General features: G+C 39.0%; 1 protein-coding gene across 5 annotated transcripts in view; it reads left to right on the forward strand.

Moving 5' to 3' along the window:
* Positions 1-22,834, forward strand: part of PLCB1 (phospholipase C beta 1) — a 690,926-nt gene that overhangs the window by 527,222 nt on the left and 140,870 nt on the right. For all 5 annotated transcript variants that reach the window (XM_059895827.1, XM_059895829.1, XM_059895828.1 and 2 more), the window contains 2 exons: positions 7,580-7,737; positions 18,388-18,470. In XM_059895827.1, coding sequence (XP_059751810.1) covers positions 7,580-7,737; positions 18,388-18,470 — 241 coding nt within the window. The remainder of the gene's footprint in view (positions 1-7,579; positions 7,738-18,387; positions 18,471-22,834) is intronic.

The raw sequence follows: 22,834 nt of genomic DNA on the forward strand, positions 1-22,834 counted from the left end.
AATACTGTTCAATTTTTCTCAGCAGTTCTTTTTGTTTTTTAACTGCATTTTACTAAGGATTTTTAGTCCAATTAATTTCTTCCAGGGTCACTCATTTGCCCTCCCTCTGATTAACTTGGTCAGCACAAATATGGTAGAGAACTTGGCTCCATTGTGTCAGTTGGGTTTGGGGTGTTACCATATTAATGGCCAATAGTTTTCAGAAAGTAGAGCTTTCAGCTACTATAAAAGAGAAGGGTCCACTCTACTTTTTGCTGAAGAAAGAAAAACAGCTGTCTCCAAATTTCTGTACAATGATTTCATATTACCACCATCTGATATACATGATTTCTGACCAAGTAAACCAACTCTCTCCCCAATTTTTAAATTTCTAGTAGTATTAGAATTCACATCTTTTTAAATATTTAATTTTTAATGCTATGTTACCTATGTTAGACCATGTTCTGATCTTTAAGGTTTTTTTTTAAACTTATCTTCCTCACGTTTCTGAGCCATGTATTTTCATACCAGGGTTTGCATTATGTAAATCTCCATTCTTACAATATTACCTTGTCCCAATACCAGTCAAAATCTCTTATTTTTCTGCAGGGGAACTAACAAGAATTCCATATAATTAATTTTAAAAATTACATATAAATTCTAATATAGGTTCTTGAGGTTTTGCCTAAAATCCTCTTCTAACAGGTAAAATTTGGTTTTACTTCATATGATATTATTAGTGTCCTTGTTTTAATTATAGAGAGTCAGAACTCTTATCTCTCAGAGACCTTTGGGTAAACATTTATAATATAGAAATTCAAACTTCCCAAAGCCTATTAAGAATGTTATAAAATAAAATTATAACCAAGGTATAACCTGATAAAATCCAGTTAAATGTTAAAATCAATACCTAGAAAATGAGTTAGATTTTATATGTTACAAGCAGTTCCAGAACAAGTAGAAATATTTTCTACAGAAACATTATTTCATGGAAGGGGTATGTGGTGGAAAAAGAAAAGTTTTCCTATTCAAATGAGTTTTTAAAATGCTAGATTCAAACAAAGGTTGGCATCTACTGCAGTATGTTTCGAATATAGGAAAAAAAAGCTTACAGATTCACTCACACTAAGGTTATGATCAACCCTCCTCCCCCAGCCATGACCATGCTAGGTACTTCCTTGGAACATTTTAAGAACAAGTATTCCTGAGAAATGCCAGTCTAAATTCAAATAAGGGGAACTTCAATATTTGGAATGTTTTCTTTTGAGCATTCAAAGGGACCATAAAGATTAAATATACAGTATGAAAACCAATCAATTTAACAATGCATTATTATTGTTATGTCTATTTCTCTGCTCATTATTGCCTCTTTGTTAACTATCAAGACACCCAGAAGGAAAAATAAAATCCAATCACTGAGAGAAATACATGCACAGAAAGAGTTGATGTTTAATTACGATGGTCATTTTCTAGGGTTTTGGATAGACTTGGCAGTACACCAGGTAGTGATTATGGTTTAAGTTATTGTTTTTCCTTGAGGAATCTACCCTTATGACTCAAAACAAGATTCTCTCAGGACTGAACAGTGTGCATTCATTTCAATTACACTTTTTCAGCTCTTCATAAATCTTTCCATACTCTAAACCATTTGGGAGATAATGGCTCCATATACTCAGGAAAAGCAAAGTGACATATCTCTGAATAATTAACATTTTTATTCAGCTTGGGAAGTAAAACATTAGACTGGAGGTTTTAGTTATCCCTCTGATGAATTAAACTATCTGATTATTCAATTCCTCTCCTAAGGTGTATGTTCTTGGCTGCAGAAAAGTTCAAAAAATGGTATAGTTTTATCCTTTAAGGTATAGTTTTTCCCTTGCCAATCCACTACCAACTCAAGCTTAGTGTCACTCCCTCCCTTTACATCTCTCCTACTCATTTAGTCCTTAGCATATGCAACTTTTTATAATTTATTTTTGGCTTAAAGCACACACAGACCTATGAAAGTTGGGTGGTAGAATGGAAAGAAGTTGAGCTTAGCAAATAAACAGACCAAGTTTCAATTTGCCTTTCAGTAAATTAAGTCTTCTAAGCCTTAATTTCTTCATGTGAAAATGAAAGTAAATTGAAACAGCCAGGGTATTTTGGGCTATGCATAAGAGGATACTATTACTTAATGGCTTAAACATTAAGAAATTTACTACCTCACACAGCAAGAAGTCCAGAAACAGAGTGGTTGAGGGTTGATTAAATCAGGAATTAATTGATGCCATCAGAGACCCAGATGCTTTCTATCTTTTTGCTCCTCTTATGGTTTCTTTTCCTTCTTTTTTTTTTTTTAATATTTATTTATTTATTTTAGCTGTGCTGGGTCTTAGTTGCAGTATGCGGGATTTTCTTTGCAGCATGTGCAATCTTTACTTGTGGCACGTGGAATCTTTTAGTTGCAGCATGTGGACTTCTTAGTTGCGGCATGCATGCGGGATCTAGTTCCCCGACCAAGGATCAAACCCAGGCCCCCTGCCTGGGAGCATGGAGTTTTACCCACTGGACCACCAGGGAAGTCCCATCCTCTTATTGTTTCAAGATGACTGTGCACCCTGAGCATTGCCTCCATAAGAAATAAGCTCCACATGTGGCCCAGGGAACATCCGCATCTTGTGGCCCTTTGTATGAGTGAGGTTTTCCCCAACCCACCCAGCAGACTTTCCTTTACACCCTATTAGATGTAGCCCAGAGTTACACCATACAGCAATGCCCTACAATAAGCACTAACGTGGACCACAGAACCACTGTGACTGGCTGAGAAGAATTAAGATTTATCCCAGGGCTGGAGAGGGGACCCTGAAGCATATCAGAACCTAAATAGATTATTCTTTTGACAAGGAAAAAGAGAAAGAAATGACAGCCAGAAGTGTAATAGTGCAGTGAGGGTGTAAACTCCCTGGCACATAAGAGCTTTCTCCTTTGTTTGTACTTGCCTCTTTACCTAAATGGTAAGGTAAGGAAGATGTCTTGTGTCATTTTTGTATCCAAAGCAACCAGTATTTTGCCTCCCACAGAGAATATTTGAGAATATGCATACACCCTAGGGATGAGTCTCCTGTAATCAGTAAGGCATATGCTTAAAGTTCTTTTCTCACTTGCCTAAGCCATCCCATGGCAATTGGATCTATGTTCAAAAGAGGTTCATGGTGATAAACCATAATGGAAAAGAATATAAAAAAGAATGTGTGTGTGTGTGTGTGTGTGTGTGTGTGTGTATATATATATATATATATATATATATATATATATATATATATATAAACTGAATCACTTTGCTGTGCAGCAGAAATTAACACAACACGGTAAATCAACTATACTTCAATTAAAAAAAAAAAAAAAAGACCTTCATGGTCTTACTGGGGCAGCAGAGAGATAATGTAGAAGAGAGAGATCAGATCAAACTGATGGCCCTAGAGACGGTCAAGATGAACAACACATCCTCTGTATTTTGGTTAGTTCCCTCAAGTGTAGCTGTTGGTTTCACAGCATTGAAAGCAAGGAGAAATGGTTCCCCATATCCATTTATTGAAGGAGACAGTGTTTATTGAAGAAAGCCACTGAATTAACAAAAGTTTCACAATCTGGAACCTTCTTACCCTGAAGATTGAAGAGAAGACAATAAATAACGATAAATATAAATATAGGCAATTAATCATCACACTCCACAAGACGAGAAATTTCTCAGAAGCTTGTGTTAATAGACGGATTGTTATTTTCAATTTTCTGGTCTCTTCCATCCATGGATGCCTTGGGTAATCTGAGACAAAGCTCAAGTGAATGAAGCCAGCTGCCCAAAATGAATGCAGTCAAGTGAGAAGTTGCAGAGCTCTGACTCGGGGCAGTATTATGAATTAATCTGAGATGGAGCTTCAGCTCCAAAGTTCAATCATAGGCTTGTAATGTACTCCAGAGGGTGTTCACAGCCAGGCAGAGATGATGCCAGATACTAGTTTCAGAAACAACAAGGGTTGAGGGACTCATGACATATCATTAATCCCAACCTGTGGCAATCCCCTGGCCCCAGAAGCTTTATTTATTGGATCTAATCAAATGGAAATATAATGGTTGGATGGGATATAATAATGAGGAGTTAGGAATTTCAGGCAAGAAAAATAAACCAGCTTTGAGGCTTTAAGCAGAAAAGGAGAGAGTAGTGGAGAATATTAATTCACATATTTGGAAAAAATCTCCATAAATGAAGGAAAACATACAGAAAACCTAATATGCATTCCAAGCAATAGGACAGTTATGGATAAATGTGTGTTTTCTAATGCTTTCTTTGGAAGATTTCCTTTTCTAATAAAGGTTATTCATTTTAGTAATGAACAAATTTACCTTAGAGGAATTCTTTTGGGCTTAGATGTTGGACAATAAACACAACACAGGCACACACACACACACACACACACACACACACACACACACACACACACTCATATACACCCTCCTCCCCCATTCTTTTGTTTTTCAGAATCATTTCCATCTCTAACCCCATGCCTTACCATGTCTTTCAAAACATTAACTGATCAACATTCAAAAAGTACATCAAATTGCTTCTATTCTATATATATTCTATATATATATTGCAAGCAAATCCAAAGAAATGTTTCTGGAAACTTCTTGAATCTTTTATGACAGAACACTCTAGTGTGGGTTAGGTATTTTTCTACCTTCAATCTTTCATTAGATTGAAGCAACTTGCTTACTGGCAACTTCTTTACTGGCAACTCCCTTACAGAAGTTAGTAACACTTAACAGAATATTAATGAAATTGCACATTATTGGATATAGTCAGTAATACACTTAAACAATTTCCTAGGTAGTACACAAGAAAATCTGCTCCACTCTTGAATAGCTGTGCAGTGGTCTGAAGGAGCTAGCATTTTTAAAGAATTAACCTGATAATTGTTTGAATTCTTCACTTCTTTAGCTAAAGTAGCCCTCCTTTAAGTTTAGGAATAACATATAAATGATCATCTTTTCCCCTTCACTACCACTCTCCATTTTTCCTTTATGCAGCAAAGACCTTTATTACAACAAACTTTGAAGCAATTTTAAATGGCAAATTGATTATCTAGCATCAGGAACTTTCTAGATTATTTTGTCAGCATTTCTGCTTTTGCAAACATTTGTGTATTTAAAATGTCCTATTTTTTCCAGTAAAGAAAAGTGATTATGCAAACCTACTTAACCAGCCTTTCAGTGCATTTACTAGGGCTCTATAGAACCGAAAAATGTTACCCTTTTGTTATGCTGATATCGGATGTTGTGACATGCATATAAAAATAAAATTAAGCCAATAGGTTTAATCCCATTTTCTTTGTCCTGTGTGTCTCCACTGGACAGATCTTGTCCATTTCAAAGTCATTTTGACAGTTTTCATCAATATGTCATCTTTTAAATGACTGCTAAAAAAAATCATGGAAGCTTATAGCGTATAAGTCACAGAAAATCTTTACTATGGAAAACCAAAAACTTCCATTTGTGTGTTTGATGTTAGGCTTGTCTCAAAACTTATTTATTATTAATCTTTTAAAAATAATTTATCAAGGGAATTCTCTGGCTGTGCAGTGGTCAGGACTGAGGGCTTTCACTGCCGTGGCCCAGGTTCAATCCCTGGTCAGGGAACTAAGATCCTGAAAGCCACATGATGCAGACAAAATAATAATAATAATAACTTATCAAAAAATTAGTACCTTCCATCGACTTCTTAAATGAAACAGAAATAGCTTGGCTTCTCTTTCCACCCTCAGATTTCTTGGGTGCCTTGATTATTACAATTCTTATCACTTTACTAGAGGATTTCAGTTCTGCTTCCAAAGGTTTTTAATTTTGATAAATTTTATCTGTTTTCTTCCTTTGCTACTTGTGCTTTTGGTGTCATATCTATGAAACCATTGCCAAATTTAAGTCACAAAGATTTACCTCTACATTCTCTTCTAAGAGTTTTATAATTTTAGCTCTTACAGTTAGGATCTTAATTGATTTCAAGTTATTTTTTTTAATATGATGTGGTAGGGATCCAACTTCATTATTTTCCATTTAGCAATCCAGTTGTCCCAGCACCATTTCTTGAAAAGATGATTTTCTGCAATGAATTGTTTTGGCATCCTTGTTGTAAGTCAATAAATGTGAGGGGTTTTCTCTGGGTTCTCAATTCTATTCCATTGATCTGTGTGTCTAACCTTATGCCAGTATCATGCTGTCTTTTTTTTTTTTTTTTTTAACATCCTTATTGGAGTATAATTGCTTTACAATCGTGTGTTAGTTTCTGCTTTATAACAAAGTGAATCAGCTATACATATACATATATCCCCATATCTCCTCCCTCTTGCCTCTCCCTCCCACCCTCCCTATCCCACCCCTCTAGGTGGTCACAAAGCACCAAGCTGATCTCCCTGTGCTATGCGACTGCTTCCCACTAGCTATCTATTTTACATTTGGTAGTGTATATATGTCAGTGCTACTCTCTCACTTCGTCCCAGTTTACCCTTCCCCCTCCCTGTGTCCTCAAGTCCATTCTTTATGTCTGTGTCTTTATTCCTGTCCTGCCCCTAGGTTCATCAGAACCTTTCTTTTTTTAGATTCCATATATATGACCACACTGTCTTGATCACTGGAGCTTTGTAGCTAAGTTTTGAAACTGGGAAGTGTGAGTCTTCCAACTTTTTCCTTATTTTTTAAGATCGTTTGGGCTATTCTGAGTCCTTTAAATTTCCATATGAATTTTGGGATCAGCTTGTCAATTTGTGCCAAAAAAAGCCAGATATGATTTTGATAGGAATTGAATTTGTAAATCAATTTGGGGAGTATTGCCATCTTAACAATTTTGAGTCTTCTGCTCCATGAACATGGGATGTCTTTTCATTTACTTAGGTCTTGTTTAATTTCTTTAACAGTGTCTTGTAATTATAAGTTTTATACTTCATTTGTCAAATTTAAATTTATTCCTACAAATTTATTTCACTTTTGCAAAGAGAATGTTTAGCTATCCTAAGCATTTGTGCCTTGGACAAACATGACAGAAGGTTTGACTTATATAATAGAATGCCCTGTCAACAATACCCCTTCATAGGGAGGGTCAGAATTAAAAGACTGAGTTTTGAAGTTATAATCCTGATCTTCCACTTACCAGCTTTGGAAACTTGGGCAAATAAAATGCTCTATGCCATTTTCATTATCAGAAAATAAGCATTTAAAAGTAAAAGTAGTTATACCAGGTAGATTTTTATGAAGATTAAATGTAGTAATATACGTAAAGTCCAAAGAACTATAATTGGTACATGGTAAGCAGTTAATAAACATGAGTTATTGTTATTGTTACAATGCTCTCCTCCTTCTATTCTCTCTTCCCCAAACCACTGCTAGGGAGCCACAATTCCATTTGGGATTGTGCCACTACCTTCTGGTATGTTGAGGCAGAAGAAAGACTGAGGACTGCTCAAGGTCTTGAACTCTTTGTTTTCCCATTGTTGACGAGCTTTTCTAGGAAGCCACCAGTGTCTTCCTTGCTTTGTGGGAGTCTGAGCTTCATTTTGTTGGTGTTTTACAGCTGGCCAGCTGGCTGGAAACTCCTCCGTCGAGATGTATCGCCAAGTGCTCCTGTCTGGTTGTCGCTGTGTGGAGTTGGACTGCTGGAAGGGACGGACCGCAGAAGAGGAGCCAGTCATCACCCATGGGTTCACCATGACCACGGAGATATCCTTCAAGGTAGAGTGAATGAATATTGCTAAGAGAGGAAGCTGGGGAGACCTGACACCTTTTTGGGTAAAGCCTGCTAAGGTTGAAAGTCCCAGTGGTCCCAATTAAGTCCATAGGCTATTAATCATGTTTGCAATTTCAGAGGCTAAAATTTAGCAATTCATCCATGATTAACTGGCATCAGGTGAACTGCTAACCAAAATCTAAAGAAACTGTCTTATTAAAGGAAATATCAATTTATTTGTCTATTTAACACTCATTCTTTTTATTGCATTTTATCGTTGTGAAATATAACATACATAAAGAACACATACAACTTATTCGTACAGTTTAACCAATGGATATAAAGTGTACACTCATGTATTTACCACCTAAAGCAAGAAGTAGAAAATTACTGGCACCCCAGAAACACCCATGTAGCTATTCCCATTAGAATGACCTCCTTACCTCCAGAGATGACCACTTTCCTGACCATTATAGTGATCACTATTTTGCTTTTCTTCAGATTTGTACTAGTTTATGTGCAGCTCTAAACAATGTAGTTTCACCGCTGTTTTAACTTGATTTAAGTGGATTCATGCTGTAGTATGCATTATTTTGTGTTGTGCTTTTTGAACTCCATGTTCTTTGGGAGATTCAACAATATTATTGCATGTTTCTCTAGCTTCGTTGCTTTCTTGATGATGATGATGATGATATTAATCACCACTATTTAATTATTACATACTATTCCATTCTGTGGAATATTATATAATAGTCAATACAGGAGATTGACTATTATAACCAGCTTTTGACACATTGATACCTATCAGTCAAAGACCCCTAGGAATACACCAGTGATCAAAGTTGTCTTTACCAGCTTATGCAACAAGGGAGTACACATGTCATGGGGAACTGTGTTTGTCAGTAAAATTGTATTAGAGAGGATTTACAGGATTTGGCCTGTATTAGGTGATTTGGGTGAGGGTTCAAGGAGACAGGGTTTTGCTATAGGTTGGATGCTGTCAGTAAGCAGAAATAATCCTACGATTGGGTATCTTGATAAATCCTATCTAGGAGGCAAGACTAAAGTGGTAATTGATAAAGAAGCATCAACTAATCTTATTAGTCAGGAATGAGGGTATATTTGGTCATCTCCCTTCTCTCTCCACCCAAGTTTCCATCCTACACCATAAAGGGCCTAGCATTCATGCATATGGACACCCAAGCCCAAATATCCAGATTCTATTCACATCCCCTGCAAAGAGCCATCCACAGAAGCTTGGGGTCATTTGGGCTGGGGAAATCTGGGGTCCTAGGTAACTAGAGAGAGATCTAGAAAGAGGATATGTGGGCTTTTGGGGACATGTTCTCTTGACTGACTCAGGCTTCTCATCTCTTTGGAAGGGATCAGAAAAGAAGGGCCAGAGGATAACTCTAGAGCACAGGGTCCCAAGGCATGAGTTCCATTACCTGGGTTACTTGGGTCTCAGGGCAGAACTGGCTCTGGGTCACTAACTCTTACCTTAAGTAACCAAGGAAACAGAGCTCAAGTGGGTGGTAGGTAAGGTGGAATGGGGACAAGGCCATTGAAAATGAGGAGGTCGGAGTGCTGAGAGGCCAGAATATTGGATGAGTTAGATGTTAACATCACCAAGACTGGTGACAAAGCTTTGGATGAAGAAAAAGTGAGCCACTTGCCAAAGTCTTTGCTGAATGAGGTGACATTCAGTAGATGGCAGAAGTGAAGAAGTGGTAAAAGCTGGTTTGGCTGCTGCATGAAAACTGGGTTTGGTTTGGTTTGGTTTTAAGATAAGAAGATCGAAAGGTAATATTTCAGAAGTAGCATTGGGAGCAAAAAAATTTCCAATATCCAGCTTTTAGCCCTGGAGCACTTGGAATGTGATAAAATAAACATCTGTCTTTTGAGAGGGCAGCAAAAAGAGGCAAGATTTTCAAGGGACAGCCAGGTTTCAGTTTAGACAATTGAATTTCCTCATCAAAGGTACTATACTTGACAGCAATAAAAATGTGTTCAGAAGGAATATTAGCACCTTAAAATATATTTACTATGTTGTGAAGTTGACTTTTCATGATTTCTGAAACTTAGGCTATTACATAGTAATTAGTGAAAAATAGCACCCTTCATTAAATTTTTCAACAAAGTTTAATATGGGGTTGACCTTAATTCTGATCAAAATCTTTGTATCTGCTTCTGAAGTTGAGCACTCTTAATGTTATTTGGTTTTTCTTTAATGGAAAATCAATGGGTTTCTTTTCCATTTCCATAGTCCCCCACCTTCCCAGCTCCTGCCATGATCCCTCGTCAGCTAAGATACCAGGCCTAACCTGTTGGGCTCTTTTGAAAAAGTGGGGGACATGCGACCCTTGTGTGGAGTGGATGCAATTTGTGCTCATCTGTCTGTTGATGGATGGACAGGGTCCTGGAAAGGGAGACAGCACATCCTGATGGAGCCGTTGCTGAGCTAGGGGACCGATGGCCTTGTGCACACACCCGCTGCCAGGAGGGCCACCCACACCCCCGCCCACCAACCCCTCAAGAGTCCCTGTGAGGAGCAATTATATTTTCTTAAACATTTATAATCCTCGAGGTTCTTTGATTTACTTTGGGGGAAGGGGAGACTGTGGGGAGGGAAGATAAAGCACATTCCAAGCACATTCTAAGGCATGTTTATTTTGTGTGAAGCATTGGCTTCTTGGCCTTGGCCATCAAGTCAGCTTAGAGTGACTCTCCCTGTGCACTCGACCGTACAAGTGGTCCTTCAATCACATCTGTGATCCCAGAGTCATGGGCCGATTGAGCATCTATTCCTGGGCTCCGGAAGCACAACTTCCCACCACATACACACACTTGCTGACAGATTTAGGAACTGAAAGACTAAATCTAGCCCAGAATTCTGCTTCCTCTCTCTGCCTGCTGGAATTGGGGGTGGAGGGGCAGCCAAAAAAGAGCAGGAAACTCGTCATCCTGGTGGTTGGTTGGTGCAGCTTTGCTTCCTGCTATTGTGCACTTGCAGGATAGATAATTCTGGCAGAGATGTGGGTGTGTGTGGGGGGGGTGGTGGTGGTGGGTGGGAATGAGTGTGAGGAGTAGAAATGCCAGCCTGTTTTGTGGACAAATACACAGAGCAGGAATTCTCTGCATCAGGACTAGGACTAGAGTGAGGCAAGTGAAGCATCTATCATGCAAAATTTAAGGAGGTGCTTATTCTCACTGACATATAAATGCGGACTTGGCACCTGAGATTGAGTGTCTCTTTAAATTTTGCACTTACGTGCCTCACTTGCCTCACCCAAGTCCCAGCCCTTTCTGCCTGATTATCAGCAGGCAGTCTGCTTTTCCAGAAACTACTGTGTAAAATGACTTTGTAAGAAAGGATGAGAAGAGAAATGGGGGACAAAGCTCTATGTGATCTCTCTTCCCCGCATCACCCCTTTCCCCCTCACTCACATGGCTGGGCTCTGTGCTGTACCCTGACCATGATAGGCAGGTCCTGCCTCACAGCCTTTGCAAGGTTGCCCCTCTGCCTGAAACACTCTTCCCCCAGGTATCTGCATGGCTCACCTCTTACCTCCTCGGAGCATTTCTCAAATGCCACCTTCTCAAGGAGGCCTCCTGGGACATATTTAATACTGTAACCAGTACTCCCACACTCCTGATAGGCTCCCCACCACTTTATTCCTTCTATTTACCAAGAGGCACTTATCACATTCTACTACTCTGCTTAATTTACTCAGTTATTATGTTCCTTCTTTATTGTCTGTGTCCTTCTGTCAGTAAGAACATTGAGCTCCACAAAAGACAGGGATCTTTGTTTTGTTCCAAGCACTTTAAAAAGGATCTGACATATAGTAGGTGCTCAATAAATTTTTAATGACTTTTTCCATCCCCAGGAAAATAGACAAATTATAGTATAGCCTTCATTTTTAGTCTTTCTTGCCTCTGTGCATCAGATAAATGAATTTTGTCTTTCTCCGGTTTTGCTGTGAAATTCCATACATCAGTAGGCGGTGAAAAGATTCTCCCAATGTTTGCCAGTTTGGGCTATCCTATAGATTTGGACCTGATCTTCACGGTGTAATTAGACTATATTCTATAGCCACAGCGTGTATTGTAGCAGCAAAATAAACCAATTGCAAAAGTTCATCATTTTTATGTCACACAGTTTATCTTCTCTGAGTCTATGTAATCTGGAAAGCTTCCATGCGATCTATGATAAATCCCCAAAAGCAAAAGTTCCTGTTGGCATTTACTGCCTGTTTATTGTTGGGCCAAAATAAAAAGTTGTGTTCTGGGAAAGCAGACATGCTGTAATTCAGCCTCTTTATGGAAGACTTTTTATTTTGCACTCTGGATTTATTTATTATATATCCCATATATCGGCTCTTCACTTTCTTTGCCTCATTGCCTGAGCCTTTCCGATGGTGATGGTCATGACATATAGCAATTCGGCACGTGGTCTGCATCCTCTCTGCTCCCACTCAATCTCCTCCTCCCCACACCGATCCCCACCTACCTTTTCCATCCCCGAGCTGCTCCTTTTTCTCACCCCTCAGGCAGCTCCTTTGTAACCAGCAATTGCATAAGATGGAAAACTGAGTAAAGTGATAAAATATATAATTAAAATGTATTAAATTTGAGTATGTGGTTAAATGGAGCGTTTCCGAAAATAAAGTGTCATTCTCTGAGAGAGTAATAATTTAGGATGCAATTTAACTGCCACATACATGCTCACATAAAATGGATATCCAAATACACTCTGCTGTTGTCTGTCAAGGATAAGAGATTTCAAGGGCAGATTTTCCCCCTGGAGGTTAGTAACTGAGCCATATGGTTTATAGATTATTGGATCCAGTGTTAGAGGTCTCTGAAAAAATGATTTTGGCTTAATGAGGAGCAGTCGAGCAGTAAGGTACTTTCAAATCCATTGTCCACTAAGGACAGCTTATGTGAAAGAACCAAACTTAAAACCTAGACTAGCCTTCTCATCCTCAGTGATCAGGTGCCCCATGCAAAGTATTAGAAAGGTATGAAAAACCAAAAGGGAACTTCCAGAGTTTTCAGGTGCTCCCAACTAAAACTGTTAGATGAAATTCAGTAAATGTTTTCTTTAAAGGTTCCAAAAGCTTTCCTAAGCTGGTGACTAGAGTTGTGGTAGAGATAGGGAGAGGGAGGAGGGAGAGGCTGGGAAGGAAAGAGAGAAGGGAGACCATAGAAGTTTAGAATGCAGCTCTGGAGCTGACTGCCAGGGTTCCAGTACCAGCACTGACTGGCTGCAAGGCCAGGAGAAGCTCCCTTACAGGCCGAGCCTCTTGTTCTAAGCCATGTCTGCATATTAAGTAGGGTCGCTGAATGCTGTTGTTCTAAGCATTCGGTGAGCTTACTTAATATACAGACATGGCTTAGAGCAATGTATGGCATGCAGTGAGTACTCTATAAATGTTAGCTACTGATATTATAATTGAAAAATTTAAAGCCACACTTTAGCTTTCCTTCTAGAAATATAATGGTAGGGTATTATATATGCAAGGAGTTGTTAAGTCAGGGTGAGGTCAGGGAGTTGAATGAAGTCATTTGTAAAGCTGCCATGGTAGAGGATGTGGGTGACACCCAGATGCAACTCCTGGCATCCACTTTACCTCTAGGAAGAGACCAGAAGCCCAAACCATGTGGCAAGTGAAAACACAGCCCAGCCTTGGTAAGAGGCCCAGTGGGAGCTGGGAAGAGTGTAACCAGTGAGCTTGGAGGCTCCATTGCAAACATAAGGTCCTTGGTCAAGTGCACAAGACCAAACATGTACAATGTCAGAGGTAGGAAAAGGGAAGAAATAGGATACATCAGTCAAGAAAGTCTAGGAACCACAGAACCCAGTGGCAGTTCAGGGCACACCAGCATCCCTGCTGTGGGAAGAGAGATCCCCACCCAGAGAGTTAGGAAGACAGGTAGGGGCACGAACTTTCTACAGGTGTCTGTAAGAGGAGGCCCAGAAAAACATGGACGTTTCATTGGCTAAATATAAAGAGAGATAGGCCCTTGGGTTTTCACTCACCTTCAGGCCTGACTCTCACTGTCCCAAACGGTGATGGGGCAGGTCTACGATCAACGTTCATTATTAAAAGCAACTGGAGCAGTTTGCATATAGCCAAAGTTGTCAAAGACTAATTACACTATCATTTGAAAGACTTTTAAATTTAAGGCTTGATCTTGATTGGAAATTTTGTCCAAGAAATTATTAAAATTAACGGGCTATTGAGTATGGAATCAACATTCAAATTTCTATAATACAAAATTACATTTACCTTTGGTTACAGTCAAATTTTAAGATTTGCTTAGGCCAAGGATCAGACCAGTCCAGGGGCTGACAAACTATCTTCTGCAGCCCACATTCAGCCTGTCACTTGCTTTCGTAAATTCAGTTTTGTTGGAACATAGGCACATCCACATGTTTACATATTATCTGTGGCCACTTGGGCACTACAAAGGCAGAGTTGAATATTTGCCACAGAAACCATATAGCCCACAAAGCCTAAAATACTCACCACCTGGCCCTTTATGGAAAAAAAATGTGCTGTCCTCTGAAAGAGTCAGTAGAGAATTAAATGGGAACACAAGTAGGCAGATTGTGTCTCTTCTATTAATGATTTTAAGAGTCCATTTATTCATTTGGAAATATTTAGTGAGCATCTAGAATGCTCCATAGTAGTTTCTACATCCTAGGGGCAGAGCAATGGAGAAAACTGAGTGCTTACCCTCAAAAAGCTTACATTCTAGTGTGGAGAAATAGACCAAAATAAACACACCACATGGCATGTGGAAATAAACCTTTAAGACAACGTTAATCAGTATTGAAGGCAAAGAAGGGCTAGAGGTATGCTATTTTCAGCAGGATGGTTGGAGAAGACCCTGGTAATGTGGCATTTAAGCAGAGATCACCACCCCTCAAAATTAAGGAAGTAAGCCTTGCTGTCAGATAAGAGTATTCCTGAAAGAAGTAACAAGGATAAACAAAGAAATGAGAGATGAACAAAGAGATGAAGTAATACTTGGTCTATTGGAGGGAAAGCAAGAAGGTCAGTGGACTGTAGCAGTGTGAGCAATGGAAAAGAAGATGTATTTAGTGAGATGGCAGGTGCAGGATCTGATAAAGAACTTGGATTTCACTCTGTGAAATTGGAGGCCATGGAAAGTTTACTCCAAAGGAATGAAATCGAAATCATCTGACTCATGTTTAGGAGCAATCACTCTGGCTGTGGTAGGCAGTACAGGAGGCAAACATAGAAGCAGCTAAAAGCTTTATTAGTCAGCCTCCACTAGGTTTTGCTGCAAAAACTAGAAACTCCAGAATCTCAGTGGTTTAGAACCACACAGGTTTATTTCTTGCTCAGGTTAGATGTTGGCTCTTGCTGCCATCAATATTGTCTGCAATCCATACAGAAAGAATAGCCCCAATCTGTGATATCACCAGGCCCACAGCAGTGGGGAAAGAAAGGTGGCAGAACCCAAGATGGCTCTTGAAGACTCTGCTCAACAGAACCATGTGCCATTTTCACATGCATTTCAGCAACCAAAACAAAACACAGGGCCATGCCTATGGTCAACAGATCTCACAGGAAGGGTAGTGAATATGTGGGAATGACGACAAAATCTATCCCAGCAGTTACGGCAAGGGTTTTTGGGTCGGGATGATAGAGGTGGAGGTGCTGCTATGTGGTTATATTCTGAATATATTTTGGACAGGATTACGGATGAATTGAAAGATGTTATAATAAGAGGAATCAAGAATGGCTCTCATGTGTTTTGCCAGTAGCAAATAAAACAGGGCCAAATTTAGGAAATAAACAAAATCTAGCCCCCCTTTTCTCCCCATTCTTACTACCCACTTCCTTTAGGTATCTATTTGCTATTCTTTTTTTTTTTTTTTATCAAAGTAGAATTGATGTAAAATGTTGTGCCAATCTCTGCTGTACAGCAAAGTGACTCAGTTTTATACATATATACATTTTTTTTAATATTCTTTTCCATTAGGGTTTATCCCAGGAGATTGGATAAGATTCCTTGTGCTATACAGTAGGACCTTATTGTTTATCCATTGTCTATATATAATAGTTTGTATCTGCTAATCCCAAACTCCAATCCATCCCTCCCCCACCCACCTCTCCCTTGTCAACCACAAGTCTATTCTCTATGTCTGTGAGTGTGTTTCTGTTTTGTAGGTAGGTTCATTTGTGCCATATTTTAGATTCCACATGTAAGTGATATCATATGGTATTTGTCTTTCTCTTTCTGACTTACTTAGTATGATAATCTCTAGTTGCATCCTATGTTCCTGCAAATGGCATTATTTTTTTTCTTTTTTTATGGCTGAGTAGTATCCCATTGTATATATATACCACACCTTCTTTATCCATTCATCTGATGATGGACATTTAGGTTGTTTCCATGTTTTGGCTACTGTGAATAGTGCTGTGCAATTCTTTTGAGGGCTTTGATCTTAGTTGGTTAAGGTCATTAGCTGCATGGGAGTTACTGAAATGGTTAAGAGAATAAACTCTAGAGTCAGACAAACTTTCCTGGGGTTTCCTGGACTCTCCTCTCTGTGACCTTGGGCAAATTGGTTAATATCTCTGAGTTTCCATTTTATAATCTGTGAAATGACAGATAATATTTTCCTTAGGGAATGTTTATAGCAGGAGATAAGATCTGTGTCTGGAATGCAAATGCTCATTTAATGGCAGCTCTTGTTTGTATTAGTTGGGTTTAGGGTGAATGGGGAGGGGGGCACCAGCAAGCTGAGTAACCTTAGTTGTTTTGAGAATATCTGCCCATCATGAGCTGTGTCCTTTACCTCCTCTCGCTGCATCCTTGCAACAGGCTTGTGGAATGAAGCTTATCACTCCTACTTTACAGGCCAGCAAGCCAAGAGCACATAGGCATTAAGTTATTTTTCTCAAGGTCACACAGCTTGTAAGGATAAGAAGAAGGATTCAAACACAAGCCTGTTGGACTCCAAAGCCTGTACTCAAAAAAATCAAATAAAGAGTTTAAAATCTGGGCATTGCTTACTCTTTATAGTGTACTTATTTTTGATGGTATCAACTATCATAATGTATGAAAGGCAATCTGTGGATTCACTTTTAAGAAACAGTGAGTGATTCTTTTGCTCCATGCAGGCAAATCCTTCTTAGAGGATATATGCAAATGTAGTACAGAATTAGAAAGCCTTATTTATACTCTGGGGCCAGAGAAATAGCTTTCTGGCATGGATAGAAAGCAAACTATGAATTGTGTAAGGAAAGTAGAGAAGATAATGGAAAAGCCTCAGGCATAAGCGATCAGAGTGAAAATTCCTACTTGAGAGAAGATGTAAAGAATACATGTAACTAAAAAAAAAAAAAAAAAAAAAAAAATGATGTGAAGCCACAGAAGTATTGGCATTGATATAAATTAAAAATAAATGAGATCATCCTTTAATACCAGTTCAGTAAGGAAAACATTTTGAAACACTAATGCCCAAAGCTGGTGAATACGCATTGAAATCTGGCCCTTCATATATTACTCTAGGCAATCTAAGATGAAAAGTAATTTGGAGAAACACAGGAGACTGTAAAAATATTCCTATTCTTTAATTTAATAATTCCCCTTCTAAGAATTCATTCCCTGAAAATAATTCAAAATATCAGGGGAAAAAATGAAGAGGTTCTTTGGAGAATTATTTGAAAGATAGCTCTTAAAATATGTCTGTCCAACAATTGGGTAATGGTTAAATCAATTATGATACTGCCACTCCCTAGGATTTTATACAGATACTAAAACTATGACGTATACATTTTTTCTAAATACAGATTGAGGAATGAAGTACTGATACATGTTACAGCATGGATGAACCCTGAAAGCAGGCTCAATGAAAGATGCCAGACGTAAAAGGCCACATATTGTATGATTCCATTTACTTGAAATGTTAGGAGTAAGCAAATCTATGGAGACAGAAAGTAGATTAGTGGTTGCCTAGGTCTGAGTCTGTGGGGTGGGGTTGGGGAAATGGCGAGTGACTGTTAAAGGGGACATGGCTTTTTGGGGGGGTGATAAAAATGTCCTAACTTAGACTGCGGTGATGGTTGCACAACCCTGTGAATATTAAAAACCATTTAGCTGTACACTTTAAATGGGTGAATTATATCTCTTAACGATGTTTAAAAATACAAATAGAGTATTTACTGTAATTAAAACTAAGTTATACAGATATACAAAAAACAAACTAGAAATAAATATAACCAAATGCCAGCAGTGGTTTGATTCAAAGGGTGAATTTATGGGTGAAAAATGTTGCCTTCTCTTGTTCAAAATTTTTATAATGTGATCTGATTTCTTTCATTATTTAAAAAAAAAAAAGTAGATATAATTACCAAAGAGGAGAACCATTTACCCTCACAGTTATGACTCCCCCTCCACTCAAATCCAGTTTTCTTTCTATTTTCTTCCTAAGTCAAGAGTAAGAAAATTTATAATCCAGCAGCCTGAAAACTGCTTCTAGCCATTTTAGGCCATTTGATAAAATTCTATGAATAAAAAAGACAGTGATATTAAAGGGTGGAACCCAAAAGAAAAAACTATACACATTAAAATTCTGGCTTATTGAATATAGGTGTTCTCATTTTTAGGAAGTGATAGAAGCCATTGCTGAGTGTGCATTTAAGACTTCACCTTTTCCAATTCTGCTTTCATTTGAGAACCACGTGGATTCGTAAGTATTCAGCACATTCAATAGGGAGTCTTTTCCCCAAATAGGGCATGTTTAGTCATTGTTCATCAGATTTAAGATTATTTGATGTTACTAATGGTGTTCCTCAATTATGCTATATATTAAGTGGCATGTGTTCATCTGTATATAATGGAATTCATTCATTTAAATCTCATTAACATTAAAAAGATCCATTGGACTTGTAGAATCTATTTTCATGCCATGGTAGGATTTAAATTAAGGACTCCTCTTTTTACAATGCAGTGAAACCCATTTCCTTGTATAACAGGTGTGTCTATTTCAGGGGACCACTTTTATAATCCTCCTTCGTTCGCTTCTTCTATTGTGTGCAGATTTATAGTCTGTTTTGCCACCCTAAAATGGCCAGTTCTGTACACGCTGGAGCTGGTGTAGAGAAAGCTAAATAAATTTAAAAAATTCTATTCTGCCACTTTGAACTTACATAGAACTCAGACCACCAAATTCTCCCTCCTTCCTGTTTTCGTTGGTTTCCCCTGTTTGTTAGTATTTGTAAATATTTTCCTATTTCAAAATAGCCTGCACTTTTTGCTGAGCTACACAAAGAACAGGTAATTTTGACTTAACTCTTGTACTCATTTTATGACAAAGGATCAGAGTAAGACACATCTACATCAGACACATGCATGTTAGTTTATCATATAGTTATTCAATCTAAAGAGCCTCAACATGAAAGATTCTCATCTATACTGAATCAAAATTCAAGAAACTAAAATTCTAGTCCCTGGAATTAATGTCTGAAGACTATGTAGTAGTGACCATCACTGCTCAAAAGAGCATTTGGGAAGCCCTTTGTTTCATTCAAACACCGAAGCCAGTTTTCTCAACTAAAAGCCTACAACACCTATCCTAATTTGGCTCACAAGTTCCTTAGATCCTTTTTTATCCTCCTGCCTATCAAAAATCTTTCCCAGGTGACTGATTCCCTTTGTCCAGCTAATTTGTAACACATGCTTCAATTCACTAATTCTTAAAGGATTTACTAAACCTTAAAGAACCAATTAGGTAGTGACCAAGTTTCAGCTTGAGGCATTTCAAAGTAGTTCAATGTGATCATTTGTTAATGTATACGTGGAGAAAGACCTTATTTTGAAGTAACCAAATTATAACTATCTGTATTTCTAGTTTGCCCTCAGGAAATCCATACTACATTTACCAGCTCATTACTCTGTTTCATTAGGAAACAATCATCCAGTGAATAATGTAATCATCTGGCATATAGTTTTTCTACCACTTCTGAGGGCCAACTGAAGAGACAAGAACGTATTCTGTTTCACTACTATTTCTTTTCTAACTAAAGGGAGAACCTCTTTAGGTACTGTATTTAGTACTTCGTTTGCTGTGACAGCTCTGATTTGCATGTGACTTTCCTCATCTCGGCCTGTCCATTTGTAATTGGGCTCTAACAACTCCTTAGCACCTTTTTTTCAGGCACTCTAGTTCCTAGACAATCAGTCTTTCCTTTTTGGAGAAATATCTCCAAATCTAGCACATTTATTTTCTTCAAGAAATGTTTCTACATAAATTAGACAAAATGAAAAACTCTGCTTCCATTCTTGATAGTCATACCCGCTACATTGGACTCTGCCACGCAGCCAGAGAGGTATCAAGAACCACCACTACCACAAACATAATGACAGCTAATATTTATTGAATATATATTATGTGCTGAGCAACGTTCCAAGCGTAAGCTCATGTAACCCTCACCACAAAGCCAGGTGCTCCTAAGAATAAATATTATTACTATTATCCCTATTTTACAAATGATGAAACTGAATCCCAAAGAGGGTGACTTACTTCCCCAAGGTCATGCAGCTAAAATGTGGCAGGGGTTCAAAGCTGGCTAGCACGGCTTCAAAACTCACCTGTTTAACCAATGCCATCCCCCACACCTAAACAAAAGCAGCACAGCCTTCCAAACATCGAATTAAGACAACCAGAGCATCCCACAAGGCAACTGCCTGTGAATGGTCACATTTCTGTGGCTCGTGACCCTTAACCACAGCATAGTTTTTTCAGTCTTCAGCCTCAATTCTACAGAGAGCCAAACTGAGCATGAAAACTAAATCCACATTGAACACAAAATCAAAAAAGATTGTACCATAATACAGCCCTTTCTGGTTTAAAAGTGAGAAATTTAGCTGTTAAAAGTTCATTAATAATGCATGAATACAAAAGAAAACAGGATAACAACCTTCCCTGGATGCCATGATATTGATCCCAAACCACTGAGATAACCGAATGGCAGTGAAATACTGAGATACGGAATTCTCTTGTGGAAGGAAGTTTTTGCTTCCTATTTCCATTGTCCTTGAGCCTCACACACATATCAACATCATTCAGCTACAATTCTTTCCTGGGTGGACTATCACACACCCAAAGAAAACCTGCAAGCTTTTCCTTTGCTGGTAAAACGCTGTGCTTGACCTGCAGGCCATCCCACCTCACTGCTGAAAGAACCAGTGGCAGACACCATTCATCAGTAACAGCAGTCTTCCTCACGAAACTAGATACACCCTCAGAATCCTACTCGACACAGGGACACAACCCCCAAAATATCTGAAACCTCTAGCAGCAGTTCTTTTTTTTCTCCTTTGTGCTGTGTATACAAAATACCAGATTCAGAACCCTGGCCCCAGCCCACTTGAGCCGTACTCCAAAACAAACCCACACTAGAAGAAAGGAAGAAAGCCTCTTAATTTTCTGGTTCTCTCTCCAAATATTTGAAATCACCTATCCATGGACAACAAAGAGAAAGCTGCCATGAGCCACTGGTGACTTATCCTTCTCCACCTGCTACATCAGAACCCCATAAAATGCAGATTCCTGAGCTTCACCCCCATACCTTATTTGAATTTCTGCAAATAAAATTTTTTAAAGTCCTAATTAACTGATGGGCCACCTAGTGTGTGAACTAGCATTTTCACTAAAGGAGTTCTCCACTGAATTCAAGTGCAGAAACCACTAGCTCTGGTTTGGCCACAGAGAATGTGAGATTTTGGACAAGTTCCTTAATAGCCGTGATTTGTAGATCCCTCACCTATAGAAAAGGAGGTTGGTTTAGTTCAACTTGGAAGATGTGGGCCTGTTCCTTGGTCAGAAAACTGACCACTTTGCCAGGTGTTTAAATGTGTCCAGATGGGTCTGCTGTGGCCTGAAGCTCAAAATGTATTTGTGAATATTTTCCTCTCGCTTCATCTCCATGGTAGCTGATGTTGATGTTCCAAATGCTTCAGCATTTTTTTTTTTGCTCTCTCGTGGCAAATGCAATGTCTTGTTTCTGCAGTTCTGGCCCCACAATTAAAGTTGCTTTGTTTTCCTCTGACTTTTTCTATTCAGTTTGTTCTCTGCTCTGATTCAGTTCCCTGTCAGGTGGGCATGCGTGTTTGTGGAGAACACGAAGAGCCTGATTATCAAATAGCACATTTTCCTTTCTCCTTGGACACCTGCCTCTTGTTCTCTCCAACTTGGTTGATGCTGAAGCAGGTTTTTAGAAGTCTAGATCAGACACAGATGCTTGCTCTTCAAAGTGACATTGATCCATCGACCAGAAGCATCTGTGTGACGGGGAGCTTGTTAGAAATGCAGTCTCGAGCCCCACGTCAGACTTTGCCTTGGAATCTTCATTTTCTTAAGACCCCAGGTGATTTGGTGAAGTGTCAGAGCACAGTTGTAAACACCGTAGTCCATTAAACACCTGCCTCAGAATTACTTGCAGGCTTGTTACAAATGCAGGTTCCAGGGCTCTGCTCCCAGCTCAGTGTATCAGGGATTGGGCACAGGGCCCTGCCACCTGCAGCATTAACAACCCAGGTGATTCTTTAGTGGAATCGAGTAAGATTTTGCTCCAGCAAAATCCATCAGGGCCTGATTTGGGGACAGCTTGACAGAGGACACAGGACTCTGCCTGTCACCTGCTTAGGGACACCTGGAACACCACCCCGAAATCCCTCTACTGGTGGGCCTATGGCTCCACTAGAAATCCTGAAAGCAGGGTGTTGGGGTACAATCCTTCCTTTTCCCTCCAGGCCTCTGATCAAAGGAACTTGGGGGTCTCAAGTTCCAACCCTCAAGAAAAGTGTCATATACTTAAGCACCTGGTGACTTGGTTCATCCATCACAGTGGTTCTCGAACTTGAGTGTGCATGAGAATCCCCCAGAGGGCCTCTTAAGACCCCTGAGCCCTGCTTCCCCAGAGATTTCTACTCAATTTGCCTGCCTTCCTAGGAGGTCTTGAATCTGCATTTCTAACCAGCTCCAGGCCCTGTGGATGCTGCTGGTCTATGGACCACACTTGGAATAGCAAAGCTCTATTTAATAGCATCATT

This window comes from Balaenoptera ricei, chromosome 15 (genome assembly GCF_028023285.1).
Source record: "Balaenoptera ricei isolate mBalRic1 chromosome 15, mBalRic1.hap2, whole genome shotgun sequence".
Taxonomy (NCBI): domain Eukaryota; kingdom Metazoa; phylum Chordata; class Mammalia; order Artiodactyla; family Balaenopteridae; genus Balaenoptera; species Balaenoptera ricei.